Below are 10,432 nucleotides of genomic sequence, written 5' to 3'. Positions count from 1 at the left end.
TATATATATATATATATTTCCGGAACCAATCAGTTGGAAGACGACAGACTACCGAAGATGATATGTCACGAATGCGAGGAAAAGGTAGCCGCTACGTTCGAATTTCGTGAACAATGCAGAAAATCGGAAAATTTCTTGCGATTACATTACGAATCGTGTATCTCGGACAAACTTGATCTTGTTAAAATATCAGATTACAAAACTGTTGTGGTAAGTTTGATTATCAATTTATTTTCAATAAATATAAGTTACTTTCAAAATTAGACTTTTTCTGATAATTTTCTTTTTGTAACAAGAAGAACAATATTAAAAAATTGTAACAATTTTAGGATTGCAATGTTGAAGCTAATTCAAATATGACGAATCTTGATGTAATCGATTTGAAAGAAGATCGGGGACATTCGGGAAAGAATCAACGAGCATTTAATGAACAAAGAAGTGAAAATTCCATATTAAAAACACAATATGAAAGGGAAAAAATATTAGAATCAAAAATTGTTCACAATGAAATTATGAAAGAAAAGATGATAAAATCAAAAATAGTATCACAACCATTTTTTAACGATGATCGAAACCACGATGAAGAAGGAAAAAATAAAAAAAAAGATAAGATGATCGATCAAATTTATTTTTTCAATGATGAACATAAATACATAGAGAAAGAAAGCGGCGATAATAATTCTACAGAAAAGGTACAAATCTGTAATGATACAATGAAAATGCCATATCTGTGCGATATCTGTAGCAAAACTTTTGCTTCGAAATCTGGATTGCGATTTCATTTGAAATCGCATGATGCCATAAAGTCTTATCCATGTCGATATTGTGATAAACGATTTGTAATTCCTAGTTATACCAAAAGACATGAAAAAATTCATATGGGCGATAAACCATTTATTTGTCAATATTGTAGCGCAACTTTTGCTTCTTCGAATGGTCTAAAATATCATTTAAGACTTCATACGGGTGAAGCAAACTATCCTTGTGAAATTTGTGGCAAATCTTTTTATCGACATAAATATTTAAAGGAACATATATTCACACACACAGGAGAGAAACCATATATTTGTAAAACGTGCGGCGCTTCCTATGGAAGTTCTGGCAGCTTGTTCGTGCATAAGAAAAAGTGTAAAACTATATAAATTATTGTATAAAATATATATAAAAAATATATATAAAAAATAATGGACATAAATAATGGAAATAAATAAACAAATATATATTTCTGACCCATTCTAATTCTAATCGAAAAATATTTAAAAATATATTAAAAACTTAATATATTAAAAACTTTTTTTCCCAATAACCAAGAAAGTCAGGAAAAAATTCGAAAAAAAACTATCTTTATATTTTTCATATGTTCAAATTTAAGAATAATAGAAACATAAGAATATTCAGACAATTATTTGAAATGTAAATATCTTTTTCATTGCTTTCTGCAATAATATAAATAAGATATTCTGAATAATATAAATAAGATAGAGGATAAATGTGATATATAATTTTTTAATTTTTTTCATTTACCGTGCCACATTCAGTATAGAAAATAGTAATAAAAGTATAGAAAATAATTGTAACATTAATAATAATTAGAATTAAAATTTGATTCTAGTATATTAAATTATGAATGAATAAAATAATATCGTATAGATTTAGATAAAAAACAAAATAAACGTAATATTTTAATATTTTTTAATATATTTTATGGGATTTTATCATATTATATCATAGATAAATTATAACATACACAAGATATAAGATTTTTATATTTAATCTTATGATTATTATATTACGGTTATAAGATAATATACAATGCATTTTTTTTGCCCCCTTATCATTTTAGTATCATTCCCAATGTTATCGATTCTGCAGAATAAAATTGTAATTATCATAGTAGCACAGATTAAATACACAAACTAGATATAGAATTTAAAATTTTATATATATTTAATATTATATAAATATAAAAAAATAATAATAAATGATAAAAAATAAATCAATATTTTTATAATTATAATATAATATATATTTTTGTATTTCAAATTTCTGGAATTCTAGCTATTATCATATCACTCATTACCAACAGAACGCAAAATTTGATTGTTTGGCAAGATTTTATTGCATTTATTCTGATAAGAATTATAAATAACGAATCAAATGGACAATATATGTAATTCCTTAAATTTCTTTTATAATAATTATTATTGATTAATTAATATTAGTTGATATACATAATAATATATATTTTTAAAAAGGAAAATAATGATTTGATTTTAAAAATCAATATAAGAATCTTATATCTAAGTGTTAATTCTTCAATAATTTTTTATTTTATTGCATATATTCATTTAGCAAAACTGAAATTAGTATCTAATTTCAATTTCTGATTCAATTTCTAACTTGATAATCAAATTTAGTTACAAAAATCCATAAGATATTTATTTAGTTTATAGTTAAGTCTGTTTTATAATACCTAATCACAAAGATATATGAATTATTATAATTTATCTACATTATAAATATTTACTTTATCGACTACTAATAGATACTATAGATATCTGCTTTATTAACCGAACATAGCGTCGCCAAATGCACAATTATATAAAATAATATACTTTTATTCGTATAGTTTTAGATAGGTTATATATGATTATATTATTTTTTGGCTACCGACAGAATTTTGACATTTTCTATAGAGAAGAATCAAAGTATTTGTTAAAGAAAAAATATATCAATACGTTTTGTATTTACTGAAAACATGCCACGGCTCATTTTTCAAATCATTTCATTTTCAATCTTCAAATTCTTTATTTAATCAAAATCTCCGTTTTTTCTTTAAATCAATATTCTATAGCTTTCTATAAATCAGTGCGCAAGTGGAATCCATTTTTTTACTTCTTTTAATTTCCTCTAGTTTCCTTTTTCTTGTGATTTTTATATTTTTGAGAAATAAAATTAATTCTTTGTATGGATCATTATTCAATATTTTTTTGAAAATATTGTTATCAGCAAATTATATCAAATACATTTTCATTAAATAATCTTTTTGTTTGTATAATATTCAAAAATTACTCACCAAAAAGAAAATCTCCGCTACAATACAGCCTGTTCATTTTCGTTGCTATATACGACAACTGCAATTCACGATGTATTAGAATCCGGAAGGAAAGCAAATAAAAAAAAAAGATAGAAATAAAATAGAAATTAAACAATCAGCGCCATCTCTTGAATACCTTGAATAAAACAACTATATTCTACTATAGATAAAAAGAATAAAATATAAAAGAAATAGAAAGATAGTAACTATCAGCGCCACTTGAGTGCCGAAAATAATTGACAAGATACTCAAAAGATGGCGTTGAATTTTTATTCTACCCTATCTTACAATACCTAAAGAGATATTTTTGACATTCAAAAAATGGCGCTGATGATCAATTCTTATTCTATCTCTGTTTTATTTATCTCTTTGTTTATACATGTTTCATTTAAGATACTCTAGAGATGGCGCTAAATCCTCAATTTTTATTAAAAATGATAAAAGCATTCCTAAAAATATGTGAAAAATTTTAGAGAATAATATAAAAATATATTGATCTAAAATTTTAAAACGAAAAAAAAAAAAAAATAAAAATGATAAAAAATTTAATAAAAAAAAAAGATAATTTGTTATTTATTTCATATGAATCAAAATTAACTATCATATTGTAAAAAAAAAAGAAAAAAGAAAAAAAAACTTCTATCTTTAAAATTATCATTAATTTTATTCGTAAATTATATAATTATATATATAATTAAATAGATGTGTAAATTTTGTAATAGAATTAAAAAAATTTTTATTCAAAGAATAAACATTAAGAAAGATAATAAATAGAGAGGTAGTGATGTCGCTATTCGAATTTTTTGGTAATTCGAATATATATTACGAAATTATGAATTAACAATGGCTAATGCAACGACTTTAAATTATAGATGAAATATCATATCACAATCTCTTTACTATAAATATTTATGTACATGATAGACGAAATATATCACGTCGCAATGTTTATTAATATATTTATTAATATGATGTTGCATGCATAATCATAATCGAATCATTATATTTTAACAATATTATTAATGCAACATAAGGAAAAAAATTATTTTCACTGATATTATGATGTTTTCTATATATTAAATAATTTTCTTTTCAAAAAATTGATGAATTTTTAGATAAAATATCTCATATCCTAATAAAAAATATCTCGTCCATAATGTCATAATAAGAAACATTGTAATGAGAAATATTTCATCTATAATATCGCATGAACGACATCATGATAAAATATCTTATGCGATAGAAAAAGAATTAATATAAATCTTTGGTATTTAAAAAACAGGAATTCAATAATCGAACATTATCATGATCGACAATCGGTATTCCTGCGTATGGACATTTCTGAGGAAGCAATTGACATCCATTGATTAATGTCGGATCGAAACCATGTTAGACCTAAAGAATATTTTCCATTCAGATTCGCGTGTTGGCATCGACTAAACCACCATCCGCCATGATAATTTCTGGCGCAATGAGTCGTACTAGTATCCATATCCCGATCTTTTGCACTGAAAGCCATTCCATTCTGATAAGATAGAGCATCAGTCGCGTTACCGGAATACCCGTTAACATTTAATCTATAACCATTTTCTTTTGATTCAATCCTGAACGAATCGTATTCAGCACGCCAATGTTGGCCGTAAATGTCTAACATATCGATACGAAGACTGGTACAATTATCAGAATTGGTGAGTCTATGAAGGAATTCATTACCGATCCAATATTCACTGATCGGTGATCCGAAACCGAGAGAATAATCATTCCAATTGCGATCGAAATCGAGAGTTCCATCAATACGACGAGCAATTACGATCCAACCTTCGTGACAAAAAATTAATATCGGTCTGCCTTCTTTACCTGTTTCCAAAAGTCTTAATCCATCGATAGGTTCGTTTATAGGTTCGTTTTGCATACAATCACTAGTCAAATTATGTCGAATTAAATGATATCGATCTTCGAGTTCTTCAAAATTCGAAAACGTATCGTTTGACGATTCCAGTAATGTCGAGGTAATCGAAGATCGATAAAAATCGATTATCGAACAAGTAGCATTTAATCGATCAATCATTTTCTCTTGTTTATCGCTCCTCTCTTGAAGTTTAGACGCACTGACGCTTAAAGCTTGTACGGTACGACGTAAATTGTTAAGTTCTTCTCTGGTTAACGAAAGTTCAGCCGCTTTTTGAGCGGCATTTACACCGAGTCGCATCAATTCCCATTTTGTAGACGAATTATTTCTTTCTACGGCGTCTTCGAGAGATCGTAATGAATCGAACAATCGTGAGCCGAGTGATTGATCGATATTGTTCGTGAAAATTTCGTTCTTGTTACTGATATTCGAAATTTTTCGAGATAATTCGATTTGAGCCTTTTCTAAACTTTTTATACGTTTGTTTAAACCAGACCATTCTTGATTCTCGTACATCGTAATACGTTTTTCCAATGATACTCGTTCTTTCATTGTGAGAAAAATTTTATGTTCGAGACTTTTCAAACGATCATTCAATCGCATTCGATATCCTTTTTGTTTCAAATAGTGTTTTCTTACGAGTCTCCGTCGAGGAATACTGTGTGACGCGACAGCTGTAGTCTTGGGATCGCTATTCCCTGTGCTCGACTCGCCTAAATACGACGATACTGTTCCCACTACCGTACCAGCTGTCACTGTTCGTGTCTTTTTTTCCATTTCTCTTTCTCTACCTTCTTCCCCTCTTTCAACATTTATTCTATGTTCAATCAAGGAATTCACATTAACTGAAGAGGAATCGCATTTAAGAGACTTTACTTCGATTTGGATTGAATTCAACTGAAATTAAAGTTTTTACCATGTTATTAAATGCGCGACATAAAAAAAAAAAAAAGAAAAAATATATTTTTTACGAGTACAAATTTCGTATAAGTCTTGTATTGTTGTTGCGATTAATTATTATATTTACCACAATAATTGCAAATAAAAAAAGTAAAATACAAAAATTAATGAACAGAAATGCAGATATAAATTTAAATATAAATATATAATATTATAATGAGAATTTTATTTCAAATATTTTATATCTTTTTGTATAATATGTATATTTTCTATATTTTATTCAATTTTTCTAAGTTTTAATAAATAGAATGTATCAATAAAAAATGATAGCATAAAAAAGAAGAGTAAAAAAACAATGTAACAAAAGCAGAAAGAAAAAATAATCCGAAATTATAATAAACGTAGTTTTTCAAATATGTAAAATATAAAAAAAAATAAAAAAATCTATTGCACTAATAGAAATTAAAAACAATTAAGAAATATAAATGAACATCAAGCAGCTGCAGAATAATGAAAGGACCCGCCACTGAAATATGTAATCGGTCGGCTAACTAACACGATGGCAGAGCCTAGCAGGTGTTTCAACTTGTCGGTGTTCCACATAAACGCAATATTCATCGAATTACTGCGTTTCTGCAGCTGTCTTGAAACAAAATATGCCACGTTACTTGTGTGCGTAATGAGTAAAGATACAGATGGTAGGAGTGTGAGCGAAAAATGGGGAAGGAGAGCAAGAATGAAGGAAGAGAATAAAAAAAAAGAAAGAAAAAGAAAAAAGAAAAAGGTAGGGTGAAATCGTGGCAGATGCATACGATCGATCGAGCATGAGCAGGTGGACGAGCCCTGAACGATAAAACAGGATTCCAAAGTGAAAAAAAAGAATCCTAAACTAAAGAGAAAGTAACACGTGGTCCAACGACCGAAAAAAGCGAGTAGTCCAAGAAAATGTTACCTGGCTGGAAATATCGGCATAAGTACGAAAGAGCAAACTAAACCGTTCTTTCATTGCGGCAATATCAACGCGAATTGTTCCGAGGACAGCTTCGATCTTGGTTATTCTGCCACCGAGATTTCGAATTCCTTTTCCAACTGCAGCAACATCCCCCTTCAAAAGTGCAAGTTCACCTTTCATTCTGGATCTCTCGGCAAGTTCTTCGCTCACATTTCTTGTACGAAGAACTTCAGCAACTTCTCCTTGAAGTTCGGTAACCGCGCTTCCTAACCATCTTACACGCAACTTTTCGTTTTTTGCCTCGTTTCCATTACCACCGTGTAGAGAGGTTATTTCTTTTCTATGAACGAATATCACCATCGCCAATAGAAATAAAATTCTACTTGTTAATTCGAATTTGATTATTTATTCGATCACAATGCAACAACAAAGATTTTCTTTTACCTTAATTGTTTAATTTCGTTTTTCAGAACAAACAATTCTGTATTTTTCTCGATCGCATGTTTCAAGCTTGCTTCAAGAGCGTTGTAATCCTGTTGCCGGTGATCGAGAAGAGCATTTACTTGTTCCCGTAGCGATCTTATAGCGTCAGAAATATTTTCCTCACCATAAATTTCTACTCGCGTAACGACCACTACGAATATTATACACAATAGCCAGCTTTTTCTGGTCATTTTTCTATATGATAATCGGCTATTATCATCGAATAAATCATAAATAACTAATAAACTAATATACTAACTATACTATATTATATTGTTCTGTTATTAAATATTATTGACGATCGTTGTCGTCTGTAAAAATTAAACGTTGAACATTTATGGTTCGACCACCGAAAGCTCACTGGCTTAACCAACGGCCGCCCTGCCAGTTTTATATCGTCCTTTCCTTAAAAGGTTGGGGGTAGAGAGTATAAGGAGCAGGTGTGCATTCAGAACACAACCAACGTTCCGTAGCCATGCATTGTCTCGTGCCTGCAAGCTGTGCTCTCGATACTCGGCTATCATCATCATCGGATCTTTATCCCCATTATTTTTTTACATTACTTCTATTTGAAAACCACAGTTTATTTATTAATTAGGAAATTAATAATTTATATTTTCGAATATAAATTTTACGTTATTGTATAAAAATAAAATAGGTAAAAATAAAAAAAGAAAAGATATAGAGAAAGAGAAATAAAGTTATAAAATATATATATATATATATTATATATTTTTTACTCTGCATATTGTGTGTGCGTATTACATATATTTGAATGAAAAGATAATAGTTCATTTAAAATTTAATTTGTACTCTAATAAGATTTTATATTTCTTCTACAAAATTCCATACTCACACACTTAGTTTTGTTGCGAATTTATTATACATTTTATTGCCGATGAGATTATTTCAAAAGAAAGTAGCAGAATAATCTATTAATGATCAAATAAATTCATAATGATCAAATAAAATGATTCAAATGAAGAAATGAATTTTCAGAAATATATGTGAGAAAAATCAATGAAATGTGATAATCATCACAAGTTTTTCAACTCGAATCATCGTTTAATACTTCTTTAATTAATTATTCATTAGTTTATTGTAAGAAGATTAATGTTTATCGATGATTAAATTTTAATTTTAATCAATCAAGATGTTTTACGCGTACGAATATTATCATGATGGAACATTTTTTAATAAATACAATCATTGGCACATAACGTGAATTTTGATAAAATTTTTAAATATCTTATTACATTTTCTATATCTTTATCTAAAGTAAAGTACTATATACAGAAATAATAAAAATACGTCATTTAAAAATTTTACAATCTTTGTTACTAACACGTGATAGACTAAATAAAATGGCACTCGCTTTCGTTTCCATGATAAATCGATCAAGCACACATAACGTGTGCATGTATACATTATACCAAACAAATAGAATTTTTGATTTCATAACGATTTGACTCGTGTCTTATCGAGTCTAAGAGAATAAAAACTACATATATGTATATATATGCATAATTTGTACAAGTAAAGTTCGATCTAATTTAATCCATTTTTTTGTTTTTCATTCGAATGGATTCATACCATACTGTTATCATATACATTCTGGAAAAATCAAGTATTTTTTACTATTTAAACCTTTTTTTTAAGTTTGCGCCGATCCATAAGTTCCTGTTGGTGGACGATACAATTTCGGAAATGTCAGTATTTGCAAACTATTAAACGCGTATTTCCGAATTCCAATATTTTTCCATGTATTCTCTCGCCGACATCCTTCGCTGTAATTAAAATAATATTTATTGTAAATAATAAATAATATTCAATTAAATAATATTCACATTCTAATTAAAATCAATATTTACTACTATTTGAATATATTTTCAAAACAATTATATTAACTGTATATATTATATATAACACATAGATCACACACGCGCGCAGGCATATATACACATTATTTTTTATAAAAATTAACCTTCGCATACAGTCGAGCGCTCTTATGTATTCGTGCTCGGCTAGATGATATTCGGCGGTTAAAATGTTCACTTGCTCCAACGTAACAGACATTCCAGTGCGATCTTTTGCACTTTTGCAGCTAGTAAATCTCAAACCGCGCATTCTCCGACAAATTTGAGAGGATAATTGCAAGATTTCAACGTTCTTATTTACTTTGGCTTGAACACTTGCTTTTAAATTGGTCATCAGTTCTACTAAAGTTTGACCAAGCGGTGATCTTGCACCAACTAAATCCGATAAAAATATGAACGAGATGAATACAAATATATATATACACATATATATATGTATTTAAATGAAAAACATATCTTATAACATAAACTTACGTCGTGTTGACGATGTCTCTGTCGGCAAATTAAGTTTTTTGAATCGTAAGTAATACTCGTTTAGTCTTTCAAAATTATCCATATTGCTTTTTTCTTGCGGTTTTGTGGTTCCGAGACTTTCTGCCAGGGAAGCCATTTCATTAATACCAACATTAAAAAAAACGGGAGTAACATTGAAGGAAATTGTTTGTCTAGAAGAAGGGACTAGTGGAAGAAGAGAATAAATCGCATCTGGGACTGGAAGTATCACTGTTAAAGCTGCTCGAGAACCAAGAACTTTTGGTAATGGTTGTTGAAACGGAGCATTACTGTTTCTTTCAAGCCTGAAAAAAACATATTATTTATATAATTTTAATATATAATTTATGTAATTATTTATTATAATAGAATATTTGTTCATATTTAAAATTTTTTAATCTTTTATTATACTGAACACTAATATCGAATACATCAATACTTTGATATTAACCTTGGTTCGATGCCACATCTGGTCAACGTAAAAGTTACTGTATGCATATCTTCTATCGCTACAGTCATATCTCCCCACATATCTATTTCATCTCCATAATAACTGAGAAGACCTTCAAATGAAACCAGGGGACCAAGAGTGGTTAAGATTAAAAGAAACATAGGATCAGGTCTTTGACACCAAAGTTTCGCCATCAATCCCGATACTAGACTAGTCAACTAAAATCACAAAAAATTATGATTAGAATAAAATCTAAAATAAAAAATAATAT

At 28.3% G+C, this 10,432-nt stretch overlaps 4 protein-coding genes across 12 annotated transcripts in view; 1 reads left to right on the top strand and 3 right to left on the bottom strand.

The window, feature by feature from the left end:
- LOC102681900 (zinc finger protein 846-like) overlaps window positions 1-1,195 on the top strand; it is a 2,059-nt gene extending 864 nt beyond the window's left edge. The window contains exons 2-3 of the mRNA XM_006615492.2: window positions 34-210; window positions 330-1,195. Of these exons, the coding sequence (XP_006615555.1) occupies window positions 34-210; window positions 330-1,142 (990 nt within the window). The 3' untranslated portion in view covers window positions 1,143-1,195. The remainder of the gene's footprint in view (window positions 1-33; window positions 211-329) is intronic.
- Window positions 1-3,098, bottom strand: part of LOC102681421 (DDB1- and CUL4-associated factor 11) — a 22,867-nt gene extending 19,769 nt beyond the window's left edge. Inside the window, exon 1 of the mRNA XM_006615488.2 lies at window positions 3,077-3,098. The gene's annotated coding sequence lies outside the window, so the exon portion shown is untranslated. The remainder of the gene's footprint in view (window positions 1-3,076) is intronic.
- A 1,007-nt stretch (window positions 3,099-4,105) lies between these two features.
- LOC102679110 (protein scabrous-like) lies at window positions 4,106-7,943 on the bottom strand. Its single transcript, XM_006615466.2, has 3 exons — window positions 7,303-7,943; window positions 6,859-7,198; window positions 4,106-5,903 (listed from the first exon to the last, which is right to left on the bottom strand). Exons 1-3 carry the CDS (start codon window positions 7,530-7,532, stop codon window positions 4,401-4,403), a joined length of 2,073 nt encoding a protein of 690 aa, XP_006615529.1. The 5' UTR covers window positions 7,533-7,943; the 3' UTR covers window positions 4,106-4,400.
- Window positions 7,944-8,517: 574 nt separating this feature from the next.
- The window catches only part of LOC102676916 (inositol polyphosphate-4-phosphatase type I A), an 18,943-nt gene continuing 17,028 nt past the window's right edge, over window positions 8,518-10,432 (bottom strand). For 4 of the 9 annotated variants that reach the window (XM_031510373.1, XM_006615451.2, XM_031510378.1 and 1 more), the window contains 4 exons: window positions 10,162-10,379; window positions 9,693-10,015; window positions 9,326-9,593; window positions 8,518-9,128 (listed from right to left, as the gene is read on the bottom strand). In XM_031510373.1, the coding sequence (XP_031366233.1) occupies window positions 8,996-9,128; window positions 9,326-9,593; window positions 9,693-10,015; window positions 10,162-10,379 (942 nt within the window). In that variant the 3' untranslated portion in view covers window positions 8,518-8,995. The remainder of the gene's footprint in view (window positions 9,129-9,325; window positions 9,594-9,692; window positions 10,016-10,161; window positions 10,380-10,432) is intronic. The other 5 variants (XM_006615446.2, XM_031510375.1, XM_006615448.2 and 2 more) reach the window with 2 other exon arrangements.

This window comes from Apis dorsata, unplaced genomic scaffold (genome assembly GCF_000469605.1).
Source record: "Apis dorsata unplaced genomic scaffold, Apis dorsata 1.3 scaffold_223, whole genome shotgun sequence".
In the NCBI taxonomy this organism is placed as follows: Eukaryota; Metazoa; Arthropoda; class Insecta; order Hymenoptera; family Apidae; genus Apis; species Apis dorsata.
Note: the sequence above shows the minus strand (reverse complement) of the source record. Positions and strands in the feature narration are given on the sequence as shown.